Genomic DNA, 18,763 nt, shown 5'->3' with positions numbered 1-18,763 from the left:
TTTATATTAACCGGACGAAAGTTGTGGTCCTTCATGTCCTTATATTTTTCTTTATAGTGAATTTTTATATCGTTGTATTCAATTTTCCTCGCTACCAAGAAATATTTTCAAAGTACTACTTGTAATAAAATCATTTGGAATATATGGATATTGATAAAGCCAGCGTTTTTTATAAGCATTTATTTCACATGAAAGCTTAGTTTGTCGTTCCCTAAGTTCGGTGGTTCTTGATATTATTTTTGAATAACGAGGTTTGTGAGGTTTGGGTTCAGCTTCAGACACATAGCAATTTGGGAGTGTATTCATGTATTTTGTGATAAATGGAATTTTTCATTAATAAAATCAAATTCTTTCGAGTAACCACAGTAATGGAACAATAATTATGAAAATATTCAACAAAATCTTAATAGCAATCAATAAAAAATCAAATAATCTTAAAAAGGAAAATAACTGAATAATATCCAAATTTTAAACTCTTTGTTCGCAGTTGAAATATCCAGAAAAAATTTAAAATCTAAAGATTGAAATAATTTTTTTAAATTTTATAAATAAATATTTTCCTAAAAATCTTCATATGTTTGACTTTCAAATTGCTACATTTTAATTAAAATTAGGTGTTTGAATTTTTGAAAAAATAAAATTTTCATTAAGGAAAAGCTAGATGGGGAAGAGTTACTTCCATATTTCAACTAACTTGATGACGTTGATACGTCAATATGGGGAGCCGTTTAAGTCATTTTATCAAAGATTTTAAAAAGATAGATAACTTTTTTTCCAATATTAGACTTTTCACCGTTTAAAGAGTAAATAAATTTATTTGTGGTTGTTTCTATAGTAGTACTTTATCTATCCTATTTTTAGTTAGAGGCTGAGATTTATTGTATTTTTTTAGTTTGATATATTTAGAAATTTCCCTACCTCAAAGAATATATATCTACAAGTATGGAATGAAATGTTGTTTATTGATCAAAAACAGAAACCGAAAGAAAACAAGGAAAGATCGTTCACGGAGAGATTAAACGAGGCACCGAAGTGTCTCTTTTAATGCGTATCCCCAATTATAGTCAGTGTCGACAACTTTTCTCCAAGACTATCCGGATCGTAGGCACAGAGGATTCTCGCAAGCTTCCTAGCATTCCGTCAAGTTGTACTCCATAAGCCAGTTTCAATGCAAAACGTCTTGTTTTTTCCAACTGTTCGACAAGGTAGTCATTCTCCTCCGTACCGTACCAGCCCTTGTAGCCATATGTGAGGACTGGCTGTACACACGTTTTGTAGACGTAGATGTACGTTTCCGGATCCAGATTGAACCTGGTTAAGCTTATGAGGATTCTAATGCTCCTCTTCCTTTGGTTAGCTACGTGGTCGGCAAATATTTGTAGGAACCTTAGGACAGTAAACTATTTAATTCACCAAATTCTGTAAGTATTCAAATTTTTGACAAGGGCGTCACTTCTGCATCGGAAAACTATGTAATTTGCCAATTTTTTCTTGATAAAAGATATCAAAAATTAAGTGAACCGGATATTGAGTCACGGAGGTTTGGGCCTCCTTTACAGTTGGCTCTTTCTGCCTTTCTTTCTTCGGCGTCTGGATCATATCTCCTTGTCCAAAAAATTCTGGAAAAAACTACTGAATCATTGTTGGACTCTAATATTTATTCGGTCCTTTCACTTTGAAACAAAATAACTCTGAACTCCCTTCCGATGTCATTTTTCAGCGGGATTGGGACAAAATTTTTTGCCGTCGATCTTCAGCTAACTTGGAACCGCTTTTCGATTAACACAGATGGGCCTGTTTCCGTTCCGCCTGTCAGCCATACTCAGGCTCCTGGCTTAATGTACTTCCTTCTCCGCTTTTGGATACTGTCCTCGATAGGGATTAACTCCGTTTGGCTATCTGCAATCTCCTTGGATTCCCTGTCTGCAGACCTCACCCCGCTGTTGTGGGGCTAAAGTTGACGTCCTTGGGCTCCATCCTCTGTTTTGTAGAACGAGTGCCAGCCGATTTTCTCGGCACACTGAAATTAACAATCTAATTCGTAAAGCCCTGGAAAGAGCTGGTTTCTCTTCAGTTCTGGAACAGACGGGTCTCGACCTTAAAAATCCAAAACGTCCCTACGGCTGTACGCTTTTCGCTTTTAAATCCGGGAAGCAGCTTGTTTGGGAATCCTTTAAATCAAGGTGTAATTAAAAGTTTTAAATCCTACTTTTGAAAATGAAATTGTCAAATATTTTAGATAAATGGAATCAGGAGAAAGTCAAAAACCGTTTTCTACGTTCAAATCTGAAAAGAAATTAGGTCAAAAAAGTTTTCTTAAAAAAAAGAGTTTAGAATAGATTCAATAGACTACTTTATTAAAAACCATGGAATTGTAAGTCCTATAAATCAGCGGTTCCATACAGGAACTGCGCGCAAAAATTTAGGAGGTGCGAGATTTTTAAGATTTATAGTTAATTTTTTAAAGAGCAAATATTTTTTAAATCTGAAATCTATTATTTTTAGATTATACAGAACTTTTTTGATAACATAAAATAGCAATTTCCAATTAGGACAGAAAGAAAAAAATTTCGTGATCCCGACACGCACGAAAAGACTCCTCATTTTGGCGCGATTTTCCTCGCGAGTACCCGGGCACACGCGTAGTGGTCATGTGGGCCTTGTCTTCATTTCTTCATCTGATCGTCCATATACCATCAAGTGGCCTTCTATGCTCGTAGGAGTCGAAAGCTTGCCTTTTGTCCAAGGCACCGTGAGTGCTGGAACTCTTTTTAGGCTCGCCTCAATCTTCCGTTTATTGGACCAGGAAATGGAGTTGCTCCATGCATACAAGAAACAAGCATTCGTGACCAATGTTGAGGTTAACTAATTCAAAATTTGGACAGTTAATATCCAGTCCAATCTTGAAAAGTGCAGAAGCCAACGATAGAGCATCTTTGAGGATTGAGTATGGGGAGCCGCCAATGGTGGGGTCATCCAGATACTAAATATTCATTTCAGAGGAGACCTACCGGACTATTTCATTAATTCCCAAGGCAAAGAAGAGGGGTCCTAGGGGATCACCCTGTTGAACCCCCGTACATGAGAGATGATATTGGTACCGAACATTAGAGAGCTGGGTCTTTCCTAGGACAGGAGTGCCAGGAGGTACAAAATGGGAAAGTGGTCGTGGCAAACCAAGAGGAAGTGGTCCTGACGGATGCAGTTAAAGGCGTTCTTTATATCGAGTTTGAGAAGGGCTTTATCAGGTCAAGAAGCAGGAGAGGACTGGTGATGTATGATCTCAAGGCATGAGCTGCAGTTTCGCAACCGTTCCCAACAGCAACCCCAAGTTGGACAGGCTCGAAGAATGCCCCAAGGTCAGAGGAGACGAGTCTGCAAGCGAGCTTAGCAGCTAGTCTCCTGAAGACATTGCCAACAGCCTTAATTTATAGCGTAATATTTAGCATTAAAGATTATTTTGTTGCAATGGCTTCTTACAAGGGTTTTGTAAAAGACTGCATTGAATATCAAATGTTAAAAGATGCTTTACATGACAAATTTTCCTAAGATCTTCCGAAGCACCGAAAATATAGACTTATAAAGAAGATGGAGAAATTCACCATTATCAATGACAGATATTGTAAATGTGCAATAAATTTACAGACTTTATCTTAAATCAACCAAGTTAAGAATATCTCTCGATAATGAAAAAGGAATGGAGCTTTTGAGAAATCATTACATGAGTTTTCACACGGAGGAGTAAATAAAATTGAATATGAATGTCGACAAAGGTCATGAGATTATCAGAAAAGTCATTCGAAATTTGAAGCTTGCAAATTTTCGCGTTCTTTAAAAGTTCAAGATTTTTTTTAATTGTAGATTGGAGATATAAATTACCACGTGCTCGCTTCTTGTCCAAATGAACGTTTTCAAATAGATATAATCGATCTGAAAAAATTTTCAAGACTAAACGAAAATTTAAAATGGATTTTAACGGTCATTGACATTTATAGTAGGTTGGTTTTTTTTAATTTTATAGATTTACATTTGAATGACTACCTGGTAAAGAAGTGTGTCAAAACTTCAGATCTTTGTTTCGCCTAAATCAGGGGTGTCAAACATGCGGCCCTCGAAAGACATAGGTGCGGCCCTCAGCGTACTTTGCCAAACATAAGTGCGGTCTGATTTAATGGCTATAAAATGCAAAAATATATTTTTTATTTTTTACATTTAATTAAAATTTTTAATTGTATTTTTAAATCGTGTTTGTTAATGTCACGTGCTTCTTCTTGAATAAAAAAGAAGCGCTCCTTGTAAGATGAACAGAGAATGTTTCAAGATAAATGGGAACTTCTCTATTTTTGAACAATGGTTGATGGAAAAATACATTGTTTGATATGTAACATGTGTATCGCTATACCGAAAGAATACAACCTAAAGAGGCATTATCAATCTAATCATCTATCATACAATTATTTCGAAGGTATTTTAAGTTGCTTATTAACCAAGAAGGTCCAATGAGTGTTTCAATGCTAAATGAATTGCGAAAAAATTTATCTGTGTTACAAACTCATTTCACAAAAAATCATAATCGAAGTACTGCATTAGTCATTGCAAGCTATGAAATCAGCAGAATGCTTGCAGTAAATAGAAAATCATATTGTGATGGTGATTTCATCAAGCAATACCTTGTTTAAAGATATTTCATTAACAAGAAACACTGTTGCCGAACACATTAATGAAATGGCATGCAATTTGAAACACCAATTAATGTCTGATTTGTTAAAATTCGAATATTTCATTTAGCATGCTCTTTTTAATTGTATTATTCATCAGAAATATTTGTGCTCAAAGATATTAAAACTGGAAAATACCATTAGTTTGGTCACGAAAACAGTAGACTATATCAGAGGTCATTCCCTCAACCACCGGCAGTTTAGTAAATTGCTGACAGATATTAATAATCAGTTCAGCGACATTCCTTTTTATACTCTAGTCCGCTGGTTATCACTTCACAAAGTTGTTAAAAGATTTAAATAATTTTATTTATGGAGATGAAACGGCAAAACACAGACGAAATGAAAAGTCAATCTTGGATCAAACAATTGGCATTTGCAGTGGATATTACCACACATATGAACGACCTTAATTTAGAATTGCAGGGCAAAGACAAGCTCATAACTTAGTTGTCAGATTATATCAAGTTTTTTATTTCGAAAATAAAATTATGGAAGTTTCAGCTATTAAATGAAGATTTATCTTATTTTCCTACGTGCAAAAAGCTCAGGAGTACTGTTGATGCACATAATGTAATGAATTTTTCTCAGTATGAAAGACAACTAGAATCGTTGTTAAAGGAATTTCAAGAAAGATTTAATGATTTTTCGTCTTTTGAACAACAATTTTCATTATTCGCATCACCATTCTCTTTTAATGTTTCCAATGCAGATGAAAGTTTACAAGTGGAACTATTGGAAATCCAATCAGATTCTATAATTAAAGCTAAATATTTGGAGGTTGGAATACCTGCTTTCTTTTCATATCTTCCTGGAAAGTTTAAAAACTTTAAAAAGTTTGCAACAAAAATCATTGCTATGTTTGGTTCGACATATGTGTGTGAACAGCTTTTTTCAGTTATGAAAATGACAAAAACTGCTCAAAGAACAAGACTAACTGATGAACATTTATCCTCTTTAATAAAAGTCGGAACTACACGAATAGCTCAGCCTGACATATCAAAAATTGTATCTAAAAAAAGATGTCAATCCACTGGAAGCAGCTCTCACCAAAATTAAAGGGCGATAATTCAATAATTTAGTTGCTCTTAATAATAAATATCAGAACTAATCTTCCCTTAATGAGAAATTATTATAAATGCGGCCCTCAAAGCGAAATGAGTTTGACACCCCTGGCCCAAATGAATCATCCAAATTTTTTCAATCTGAAAATGGGTCTGAATTCAAAAATCAAGAAATAACACAACTATGCGTTGATTTTAACATCAAACAAATCTACGGAAGGCGAATAATTCCTGGGTTCATGGAATTGTCGATAGATTTAATCGAACGATGACCAGAAAATTGTCAAAAATGATAAACAACAGTGAAAAATGGGTTGATAAATTAGAAATATCACATTATATCTTAGATAATTTAAGTGATGTATAAGGCGAACAGGGTGGTGTCCAAGGTCAAAGTCAACAAGTTTGGAAAGGTTTTAAATTTATCATTCCCTGTAAATTTTCAAAAATAAATCACAAAAATTAAACAAACATACATTTTCAAGTGGTCACGTTTTTTTAAACAGACTGTAAGTGGCTTTTATATTTGGTTAAGTCTCTTATACATGAAACACAACAACACAACGCACCGTGTGTCCGGTGTGCTTAATCTGCCCAGTGGAGTCCCACTCCATGTTTACTTCAAAAGCTCAGGAATTAGTCAGGAAATAATTAGTTTTTTATTATCCGGCTCAATATTATTTTGCCATTGATCAAATATCCAAAGTAAATAAAATAAAAACTTTTTTGAATAAATGTTGAATAAAAAACTAAAATTAATTAAATAATCTAAAAAATTGTGTTCCCTGATAAACTATACCATTTCCCATACTAAATGGGATTAACACCAAACTAAGTGGGATTATCAGAAAACTAAATGGGATTAACATCAAACTAAGTGGGATTAGCGTCAAACTAAGTGGGATTAACACCAAACTAAATGGGATTAATACCAAACAATATGGGATTAATACCAAACAATATGGGATTAATACCAAACAATATGTGATTAATACCAAACAATATGGGATTAATACCAAACAATATGGGATTAATACCAAACTAAATGGGATTAACACCAAAAAATTCTTTTTTTTTAAATTTTATGTTAATGTCGGCAATATTTCGGCAAATTTGTTTGAGGCAAGCACGGATTAAACATGGTGGTCCAGTTATTGTGGTGTTGGACAATGCACCAGTTCACAGTGGTATCGAAGAAGTTCTTCGATTGGAAGAATTTAATGATTTTCATATTCTTCGTCTCGGTCCGTACAGCCCAATGCTTAACCCCATCGAAAACGTATGGTCCAAAGTAAAAGCTCACGTAAAAAGAGACATCGCTTCGAAAAAAAACCAAATTTTATTCCAACAGGGAGAAGGCTTATCAATTAAAGAGTATCGAACACGGATACTTGAACAAATAATTGTGGATAGCATGAAAACCATTACGTCTAAAGATTGTGTAGGCTTTATTTCTTGAATACAGGGAAATATTGCCGACACACTATACCATTTACAAGTCAATTTTGCAGCTGAGAACATCATTTTTGCAATCTGGAAATTAAATTTGCAGTCAAGAATGGCAATTTTAGAAAAAAAATAATTTATTTAATAAAACACAACAAAGAATTTAAAGCAATTGGGTGGCTAAGGGAATTGTCGAATGGCAATTTTGCATGTAAGAAATCCGGTTTGCGGTTAGGAAAATCATTTTTGCAAATAGTAAATGAATTTTGCGACTGGGAAAATCGATTTTCCAATCAAGAAATTAAATTTGCGGTCATGAAAACCAATTTTGCAGGTGAGAAATTCTATTTTGCAAGAAATTTTTATTACAAAAAAGAATTGTCAGTTAAATCTTCACATCGAATAACTGAGGGGTAATATCTCTCCACATGATTCGAGAATTCCATTAACTTTTGTGGAGTTAATACTTCTTTTGCCTCAATTGCAATCCTTTCCAAGATTCTCATTCTGAATTCGGTTATTGACAGTCCCTCTGCATTTTTTTTATAATTTATAATTATATCCATATTTTCACGAATTCTCTTCTTTACTTAGTTTGACGTTGATCCCATTTAGTTTTCTGATAATCCCACTTAGTTTGGTGTTAATCCCATTTAGTATGGGAAATGGTATAGTTTATCAGGGAACACAATTTTTTAGATTATTTAATTAATTTTAGTTTTTTATTCAACATTTATTCAAAAAAGTTTTTATTTTATTTACTTTGGATATTTGATCAATGGCAAAATAATATTGAGCCGGATAATAAAAAACTAATTATTTCCTGACTAATTCCTGAGCTTTTGAAGTAAACATGGAGTGGGACTCCACTGGGCAGATTAAGCACACCGGACACACGGTGCGTTGTGTTGTTGTGTTTCATCCATATTTTCACGAATTCTTCAGCTTTGAATGAACTCCAAGCAAGTTCTATTGGGTTGATTAAATAAGAATATGGCGCTAGTCTTAATAATTCACTATTTTCTCCTGGATTTATTACAGACTCAAGTTGACTGTGAATAGGAGCATTATCAATTACGAATGTTGGATGTGTAACTCCTGATGCATCACATTCATTAATAAGTTGCCTAAACCATGTTTTACAGGACTCCCCTGTATATGAGCCTCTTCTGCACTTAAAATTATATATTTGTGACGATGACATTGCAGCTATACAATGTAAATTTGACCCTCTGCTACTGGGTGCAAGAACAATAGACCGACATCCAATTTGTTAACGTCCTTCTTTACGACGACAAAATAAATTAAAATTTGACTCATCTATCCAAATTATAGTTCTTCCTTTAGATCTCGCATTCAAAAGACGTGTTAAATACTCCATTCTTTTTATTTTATTTTCCTCTGTATTCATGTTTATTGTGATTTCAATGAAATTAATTGTCCATCAAGCCAATTTTTTACTGTATTTACACAAACAGTAACATTGAATTGAGCTTGAATTTTTTCAGTACATTCGACCAGTGAGATCTGGCAATCGCATTCAATCCAAGTTAATAGAGCAGATATAATTTCTTCACTTTTTTTACTCCAAATCTTTCCTCCTTTAGGAAGTAATTCAATTTTTTTATTTTTAATCCAATAATATGCGGTCCTTTCTTTCACTCCCAAAGACCTGCATAAAGAGCGCCAATCTCCATCTCTATCGTGTGTGTCTATGATCAATTTCCGTTTTTCCATTGAATATTTTCCGTAATGTCCTCTTCCTTGTCTGTTTATGCAAATGTCTTCTGTACCATTTTCCCACTTAGTTTGATGTTAATCCCATTTAGTTTTCTGCTAATCCCACTTAGTTTGACGTTAATCCCATTTAGTTTTCTGCTAATCCCACTTAGTTTGGTATTAATCCCATTTAGTATGGGAAATGGTATAGTTAAAGTATTTTATCAAAGAATCAATTTTTTAACAAAACAATGTAAACTAATAACTCTATTTTTGGAGGCAGTCCACGTTAAAATCTAAAAACATCTACAAAAGATCACACTAATTGTAGGCATTTTATATTCCACAGCTTTAAAAACAATAAATGGATTTCTAATCCTGTTTTCGGATTCCACCAACCTCAAATCGAGAGTGAAAGGATCAATTCCTTCCTCTGATTTAAGTATAAAAAGTTCAACTTCTAGCATAATCAAATGTATCCTTTAAAATAAAGTGGAGAATGTTGACAGTAATCTCGAAAGCTTTCTTTAAATGAATAATAATTTTAGAAATCTAATACAACTGGGTCGCCCTGCGTATTGTTTATCCAAGATAAAAACAAAGATGAAAATACATCTCCAGTTCCTGCAAAGTGTGCATGAAATTTTGGAAATTTAATAAAGTATTGTAAAAATCCACCTCAAAATACAATCCAATCAATATTACGTTTAGTGGCCATACAAAAGAGAGCAAGTAAATAATTTTCATCAGATGATTCCATACTGGTAAGAATAACGATTTTTGGGCCCATGTGAATTAATTTTTGCATTTGAAAAAATGCTTCTTGAATGTTATTTATTTTACATTCAGTAAGAATTCTATCAATATTAAATAAAATCATACTCTGTCTCAAATAGATTAGGAGTTAGAATATCACAGAGTTTTATAAATCCATTCATATAAGCATCCGACAAATCTTTATGACAGTACTAATATTTATATATAATAAATACATATCTGTTGTTGTCTCCCATAACAGGATCACAAACTAATAACTTAAAAAATGCAATACGAATTTTTATATTTGGATTAGTAAATTTCATATCTTCGATAATTTTATGGACATCGATTAAGTTTAATTTTGAGTACAAGTACCCTAATTATGTAAATTACTTATTTTACCAATTAAAACGTAGTTAAATTTGTTAAAATTTTCTTGCTTGATGTTTCTGTAAAATTTGAAAAGTGAATCGATGATAAATCCAGAACAAAAGTTTTTTCCAAACCCTAAATAAATATTAATTTAATTGCGTCAAACCGTTGTGGAGACTAAAGTAGCAAGTTGGCATACAAACTGCTAAAATATCCATAATCTTGTAATATAGAAAACTTATCAACCTCAAGTATTGTTCGAGAAGCCAAATTTCCGACGTTGAGTGTTGCAACAAAGCTATTAATAACCAAGACGGTTAAGCGTTCTTTAAGACATTCCTTACTCATATGCTAAATTAAAACTAGGCTAGAATTTATATATTAATTTATAATATTATACATTTAATATATTTATTTAAAAATTTATTATTTGACATAACTATAGCTAAAAAGTTTTCTGTTACCTTAATGAATTTTTATATACTTTTAGACAAAATTCAGCAAAAAAACATAATTTAGTTATAAACATCGGGAAAACCTTGAACAATGAAGTTATTTAATAAAAGAAAAATTGAACGGTATTAATTAAATATTTTGATGACTTTAACAGCATTATCATAAATAATATTCTTATTTAACGTCGAACGCGCAAGAATTAGTGTTGACGCATCAATCATTAATGCAGTAGTTCCCAACCTTTTAGAGAGCGTCCTAACGACATTTTATTTGGTTTACGGAACTCATATAGTTTTTAAGAATTATCAGTATTTATTAATACAAAAATTAGTGAGATGCTGAGCCTGATGTCTCTTGAATAGCTCTGTATATTTCTCCTTATCCTTGACAGGGATAAACGCATGTCTTGTTCTACATATAGTAAATTGGCGCGTTTTTTATGCTTTATATTTTTTAAAGTAGAAAATCCACTTTCACAGAGATGAGTCGTTGAAAACAGAACCAAAACTTTTAAAGCTTTGTTTGCTATGATAAGATATTCTTTTTTGACAATTAGCCAGAACGAATCAATTTTTACGCTTTAAATATTCCATTTCTAATGTTTTGTCATTTGAAATAAACTCGTGTTTTTCTTCCTTTTTTAATAATAGCTCGTTTTCAGTTATTTCGTACTCAACAAATTGATTCCTCACCCAATTATAGAGTCAACTAATATAGATGGAAAATAACTTTTCAAACTTATAAATAATTACTCCAAATGATCAATAATTAGTGGAATAATCTACACTTCCTTTCTTGTACATGAGGAAATATTTACAGGTAAGGCATGGGCACCTAAGTAACTAAGCTTTTCTTGTGCTTCTATTTTCACAAACACAATTTTTGAGATCAAGAGAACAAGAAAGTTAATTATTTTAATTAAATTCAAGGTAGGAAGTCCCGTGTACTCTTGTCTTGTAGCTTCTTTTTATTGTAGTGCGGCCGAATAAAGACTAGAAAGCTCGACATTCAAATCGGAGAATCCAATTTAATAAAAAGTCCGTATGTGATGAGTAGGGCAACCGTCTCTTTCATATCAATTCCAATTTCCTTTCATATCAAACAATTCTTTCTTTCTCTATAATTCCTTTTAATATCAATTTCTCATTTCTCTTTCCAATTCTTAATTCTCATTTCTCCTTTAATCCCTTCTCTATAATTCCTTTCATATCACCACTTTTTCAATCCTATGAATCCATCCCATACCAATTCGTCTCCATCATTTCGATGCCTTATTTGTTTAACTAATAACACCCGGAAGAAGCCTAGGAAATGCTTTATCTTCCAGAGGGATGTTCACTTGTCTTATACCGGCTTAACTAAGTCATCGTCTGCGGCCCTTGAATCGGGAAATGCCCGGCGTGTCTCAGTGCTTGTCGGCTTGTTTCTAGCCAAAAACTTTTTTGCTCTGCCAAAATTGCTTCACTCCATCAGAAGTGTACCATGCTTTCTGCATGAAAACATCTTCACTGATCAATCTATATTCAATGTTAATTTGATTCTTTGGATTAGAGCCAAGCATCATTCCCTATACGCCACGGAGACCTCGGACTTCGTTGCCCGAATGATGTCGCACTGCCTGCGTACCTTTCGTCACTTTCTTCATGTCAGAAACTCACGGTTCTCTCAACTGACTTTAAATATTACGTGCCTCCTGAGTTATCATCGGCGGTCCTGAAGTGGCACTCGCTTGGTTATGAAACTTCTGACCTTCCGCAAAAACAATTTGCTCGGAAGGAAATTCGCCTTCAATCGCGTATTAAGTCATTCCGCGCATCCCTTGATCAACATCGTTTGACCTCCTTTGTGACGGCCCGTCGTCCCCACAGCGGTGCCTGGTTAAATGCCACTCCACTTCCAAGTATTGGTAACCTTCTAGATAAGAATTAAGTTCGAATTTGTCAGCCGTTGATAGAACTCGAGTTGATGTAATAACAAAAAAATCAATGTATTAATAACCAAGGTCGTCAATTCGACATAAAATTGATTGTATCATCGATTATCAGAGTTTTACCGTTGCATTGGTCCAGTTCGCGGAAATCAGAATCCCCAGTAAATTCACAATCCATTGTCTCACTAACTTCAGATTCTTTTGAACAACAGGTTTCTGGCGTATTCTTTTCATCGGATCCAAAGATTCTAAATGGACGGTTGATGTCCATGTTTATCATTAAAGAGTTTGAATTAGCGTTGGTTAAAGAATCTTCAATGATATTGGAATTATCATCCCTGTTATTCAAATTAATCAAATCTGTTTGATAAGTTCCAATAGAGTCGTTAGTTTCACATTCAGAATATTTATTACAAACAACGTCGGTTCTTGAGATATCATCTAAGTTGGAAATAAAATTATTCTGATTAGTTTCATCCACTAAAACGGGAAAATCAAATAGACGTTCTTCTCCTTCACGTGAACCAATAATTTCTGAAAAATTCCCACACGTAAGAGTCGCATTCGAATCGGCAGTTTCATTTGTTTTTGAAGTATCATTTTCCGAATAGTTAAAAAAAGAAATAAAGGTGTTATAATCTAAAGAATTTTCTGTATCCCCACAAAAATCATTTCTAGAATTTTGCGAATTTTGACTGAACATGCCATCCTGAGACGATGCGTCTTTAGAATCTCTATTTTCGGAAACAGCAGAAATTTTTGACGTAACTGAAACAAATTTTTTAACATACGAGTCAAAATCACAGCACTGATTTGAGGTTGGAATTTCATTTAGTTTATTTATATGATCCAGAATATTTTTAACAGGAGTTTTTTTGGTAACTTTAAGTGGACTGAATACTGGAGACTCGGAATTGTCAAATTTGAGACGTTTTTTAGAATTGAAGTCAGAATTACAAGGGGTTTTGTTGTCTGTTTTATTTCTCTGCATTCGATTGCGTTTCTGGGGAGTATTAAAAGACTTATTCTTGTTTTCGATTTCCTTTCTTAAAATATCTAATTTTATTCAAAAAAACTTTAAAACCTAAACACATGAGACTCTTCTTTGTATTTTTCTTTCCTTGAATGGAATCGTCAGCCATTAACAAGTCGAATCTTTGTCGGACAGAACTAGCTAATGTATGAGATATCCACAAAGGATAAATTTGACATTGAGGGTCGTCTGAAATGAATTAATATATAACAAACTAAATGACATTTTTCCATAAATTTTAAACTCGGACAATTTTGAATCCACCCAACTTAGGTAGGCAAATCTATCTCGCGACAAAAGGTCATCCCAAATATCAGAAAAACGGTTTTTTGCATCATTTAAGGACGTCATTAAAAATCTTAGGTGTAACTTAGATAGCGCGGGCAACAAACACGTTTAAAAATTTATTTTAAATATGGTAGTCTTACATGAAAATATCTTAATGAATTTAAGGTCAGTTTAATTAAAAATAATATTAAGGTCAATTTTCTTTGATAAAATAATATTTATAAAATTATGTGTTAAATTACATATGAAAGTCGATCGACCAATGAAGTTTAATCTTTATTGACCTTGATAAAGAATATTATTGATAAAAAATAATAATTAGCATTATGTGACATGGGCAACGCGTTACGCATGGGCAACCGGTTACATTTTTGACCTAGTAGATGTCAAAATTAAATCCTTTGATTATCACAAATATTATTTTTATCGACCAATTATAAAGTTTAACTATGCCTTGTATTGATTTAAATTAGTTTTTGTTCATGTACTTAAATTTAAAAAAGTTTTTTTTAAAACTCGAAAATGTATAAAACATAATAATTTATAACTAAATTAACCCAGCCGAACGGATTGCTTGCGCGTTCCCGCGCACGATTGCGAGCGAGATCCTTTGCCTCAACCAAGAAGACTCGCGAGCATCCTTGTATTGATTCTATGCCTTGCCTTGTATGCCTTGTATTGATTAAAACTAGTTTTTGTTCATGTACTTAAATAATTTAAAAAAGTTATTTTTTTAATGTTGGTAAACCTAAACTTATTGGAAAATTTTTAGCGTGCTAGATTTGTTTCTGTAATGGCTTCTTATAGAGGTTATGTCAAAGATTCTTCAGAGTATCGAATTTTAAAAGATGGTTTGGAAAATAAATTCCCGGAAGATTTTTCTAGACAAGCAAAATATAGACTTTACAATAATCAATGAAATTCACATGTAGCTAAATCTCTACACGAATATTCACACGGAGGAATAAACAAGATTGAAAATGAGTGTCGACAAAGATACTTCATTGTTAAAAATGACATAATCAGAAAAGTCATTCGAAATTGTGAAGTATGTAAATTTGCCTGTCCATTGAAAGTTTTAATTCTTTTTAATTTTTAATGTAGGTTGGTGATATCATATTTTTGCTTCTTCTCCGAATGAAAGGTTTCAGCTAGATCTTGTAGATCTAAAAAAGTTTTCAGTCGTAAATAATAATTACAAATGGATTTTAACAGTCATCGATGTTTATAGTAGGTTGGTAATAGGTCTCTCAACAATTTATTCAGATTTGCATATGTCAGACCCTTTTTCATAAATCTTCATAAGAAGTATGCAAAAACTTAAGATCACTTTTCTACCTATATGGACCTTGCAAAATTTTGCAATCAGATAATGGTTCAGAATTCAAGAATGTGTCTCTGAGAGATCTATGCGAAGAGTTCAATGTAGTTCAGATGCATGGAAAACCAAACAATCCCCGTACACGGGAGATTGTAGAACGTTTTAATCAAACCATCACCCGAAAACTTTCCAAAATGATAGACACAGATGAAAAAAGTGGCTGGAAATTCTCGAAAAAGCAGTGTACTGTTATAACAAGGCTGTACACTCATTTTCAAATCAGAGTCCTTTCGAAAGATGTCGAGGGATAAGCGGAATAAACACTGTTGATGCAGGTTATAATTATCAAATTATGTTTTAGAAAATATTAAAAATCATTTTGAAAATTCAGAGATTTGTTCAAATTTAGACTCAATTGAAAATTCAAGTATTTTAACTTTGAATTTATATTTAGGCGATTCTAATTGTTCAAGTCCAAAAAAATTCAAATTTAATTTAAATCCGATTGATAGAAACTCAGCCTACTATAAGGCAATGAATAGGAAAATGAATGTCCACAATAGTAAATACGAATTTAGTGTCGGAGATAAAGTTTAGATAAAAAATTATAGATACACTTACGTAGAAAAGACACTTTAATGGCTTGTTTTTATCTTCCCGTTAATGATTTTTCCTTGTTCATTGGGTTTTTGGTTTTTTAAACATAAAAACAATTCAATTTAATAATTGAATCTCAAACTATGTAGGTCACTCTATCGAATATGTAAATCATCCTGGTCGCCAGGAACAAAATATATTTAATTTCTTTGAATTTTAAATTCAACTGAAAGTATTTAGAAATGACATTATTTTGGAAAACGTCTCAATTCTGTGGCAAGCCAAGTGGCCACAGACAACAACAAAACCGAATTGGCCTGATGTGTAGCAGCTACGTGCGTCTGCACTGATGTTATTAGCGTCGAGATTCCCAATGCCACCTAATAAAGTAACCTCCAACAACTAATAACCTGTACAAGTCCAATGATAGGAAGGAGATGTGAAGCCAAACGAGCTCGAGGAGGTAGTGGTGACTTATATAAAGAATACCACAAATATAACAAATATAAAAAGGTAACTTTCCCCTGAGAATATTGAATCAATTATCACCATTATTCTGTGATTGAACTGAACAGTTGAATCGTTTTCAAAGACATTTTTCCAAGTTGGTTTTAATTCAAATATTTCTGCAGGAATCCAGTGATTTCCCATTTTTGGCCAAGTATTGTAAATTCGTCCAGCATCTCTTCCCGCCACGAAAGATCCTTTGAATATTAGATACTATGGTACCCGTCAAGAGAGTGAAAAAGATTAATAAGAGGGATACGTGTACTTTTATGTTAAGAATTCCACGCTTCCCAGCGTAGTCGAAATTAGACTAGGGAAATATTTAAAAAAATGACTAGTCTCGGTTTGAGGAAAATGACGAGACCGTTGTAAAACATTCCTACGTATAGGAATGATGCAGTCATTAAGTGGAGTGCCAAGTTATACGGGCTGACTCGAACTATTCCCTCTTGTTCTTTCAGCCCAGACCGAACCATTAACCAGCCAAAGATTCCTTCAAGACCAATCAGAGAGCCGAAGACAGCAACTCTTCGCTTCACTCCAGTAGATAGCTGTCCTGTTCGCCAAAAATAAATAGCCGGAAATAGAAAAGTAATTCCGACAACTCTTCCAATAATTCTGTGAAAATATTCCCAAATCCACATCTTTTTGAACTCATCAAAATCTAAATGAGGCATTCTAGCATTCATGTAGATTCATTACTGATTATATTGAGGGAATTGTTTATATTTATCAAATTCTCGTATCCACGACTCTTCAGATAAAGGGAATGCTATTCCCGATACCACCTTCCACTCGACAATAGACAAGCCGGACTCAGTCAGTCTTTAAAGTAATATTAACATTATTGCCTTGTAATCCCGCCAATAGTTATTGCACCAAATGTTAGTCCTGAACAGGCCAATAGCCATCTTCCAATGTTTTTATTAACATTAGAATTGGAAGAAATAATTCTTTTAAAAGGCCTTAATAAATTAATTTTGTTCTGTTCACTTTATACAAAATAATTACCACAAAGGACAGCATTTAAAATATTCATACATATTTTATAACATATTATGTGTTTTATTTTTGTCTAAAAATATGTTTATTTAAAATGGTGTCCTAAGTTGACGAAGAAAATGTTTTAAAAAAGGGAATTGGTTTACTGAAGGAGGGAGCAAATTGATTTTATCAATGAAGTTTCAGGCCTGAATGTTCATCATTTTTTTGCGAATAATACTCACATTTTCTACAATACAATACACTTTTTAGAATTTTTCTTTAATAATACGAAAGCAGAAGAAGTATAACTTGAATATAATAAAGAATTAATTATATTTAAAAATTATAATAGCACTAGACATTATTTCTCTTGTGCACTTTCTGGTGATACAGTTATCTAAAAATATAGAAATATGGTCACGCTTAAAGAAAGTATGTTCAGTAAATAAACACACATATTTAGTATCATTGAGAATAAAATCCGTAAAAAACATCCAAAAAATAACCAAATCAATGAAGATGGTTGCCTCCTCAAAACTCGCCCAAGCCAAAAGAGGTCTTCTTCCAGCAAGAGTTTTAAACGAGTCAGTTGACGGTTTTTAAATTCATAAAATATTTAATTCAGAGTTCAACCAAGAATTAACCTCTTCTAAAGAAACTCAGGAAAAAATCACCCCCAAATTTTTTGTTGTTATGACATCAGACCGGGGTCTTTGTGGGAGTGTCCACTCCTTGCTTATAAAATCCGTTTATAACCAACTCGCTCAATATCCTGCCGAATCTGTTAAACTTTTTTTGATCGGAAATAAAGCGCGACTAGCAATGCAGCGGTGATTTCTTTATTTTTATTTATAGTAAATATTCCTCTTCTATTGCAATGCACGTGACTAATATTGGAAAGAAGGCTCCTACCTTCTTGGAGGCGTCTTTAATATCTGACAAGCTCATTGGATTAGAGGGTTTCGATACGACTAAAGTCTATTACAATTATTTCAAGTTTGTCATTTTGTATATATAACTGATCGTTGCTGAGGTTTGTGCCGACTACGTTTGACGTTTGCAATACTGAAAGTATCAAGCAGGCTGAAAACTTTTCTATATATGACAGTGTTGACGATTCTGTTTTACAAAGTTATTACGAATTTTCTATCGCTGCTCGAATGTATGGTGCTCTGAGAGAGGCGACGTGTAGTGAACAAAGTTCAAGAAGCAATTCCATGGAGGCCGCTAATAAGAACGCAGGTTTATACTTTGATATTTAGTTTTTTCAGGCGAGATGATTGACAAGATGACACTTTCCTATAACAGGACACGACAGGCTGTAATCACTCGAGAGTTGATCGAGATTATTTCTGGTGCGGCGGCTGTTTAAAATTTCTTCGTCTAACTAATAGTCTAACATTTCACTTATTGTTACTAATTAATTATGCTGGTTAATTCGATTTTATTCTGTTAGTTTCTGAAGTATTAATAAAATGACGTTATATTAATGACACTAGATTATGAGCATCAATTTTAAAAAAGGTATATAATCTCCATGTATTTAGTGATAAATCTCTTATTTTTTGT

The 18,763-nt window shown here is 33.1% G+C and overlaps 1 protein-coding gene and 1 long non-coding RNA gene across 2 annotated transcripts; one reads left to right on the top strand and one right to left on the bottom strand.

Moving 5' to 3' along the window:
* Window positions 1-12,540: 12,540 nt before the first annotated feature.
* LOC115229762 lies at window positions 12,541-13,455 on the bottom strand. The gene has a single exon (XM_029800062.1). The coding sequence runs from the start codon at window positions 13,453-13,455 to the stop codon at window positions 12,541-12,543; it is 915 nt and encodes a 304-aa protein (XP_029655922.1).
* Window positions 13,456-17,557: 4,102 nt separating this feature from the next.
* LOC115229752 lies at window positions 17,558-18,018 on the top strand. Its single transcript, XR_003883359.1, has 3 exons — window positions 17,558-17,626; window positions 17,658-17,789; window positions 17,820-18,018. It is a non-coding gene; the product is annotated as an uncharacterized LOC115229752 (long non-coding RNA).
* The last annotated feature ends 745 nt before the right edge of the window (window positions 18,019-18,763 follow it).

The sequence above is a fragment of the Octopus sinensis genome, unplaced genomic scaffold (assembly GCF_006345805.1).
Source record: "Octopus sinensis unplaced genomic scaffold, ASM634580v1 Contig13666, whole genome shotgun sequence".
Lineage (NCBI taxonomy): Eukaryota > Metazoa > Mollusca > Cephalopoda > Octopoda > Octopodidae > Octopus > Octopus sinensis.
This window is presented reverse-complemented; position numbering and strand designations above follow the sequence as displayed.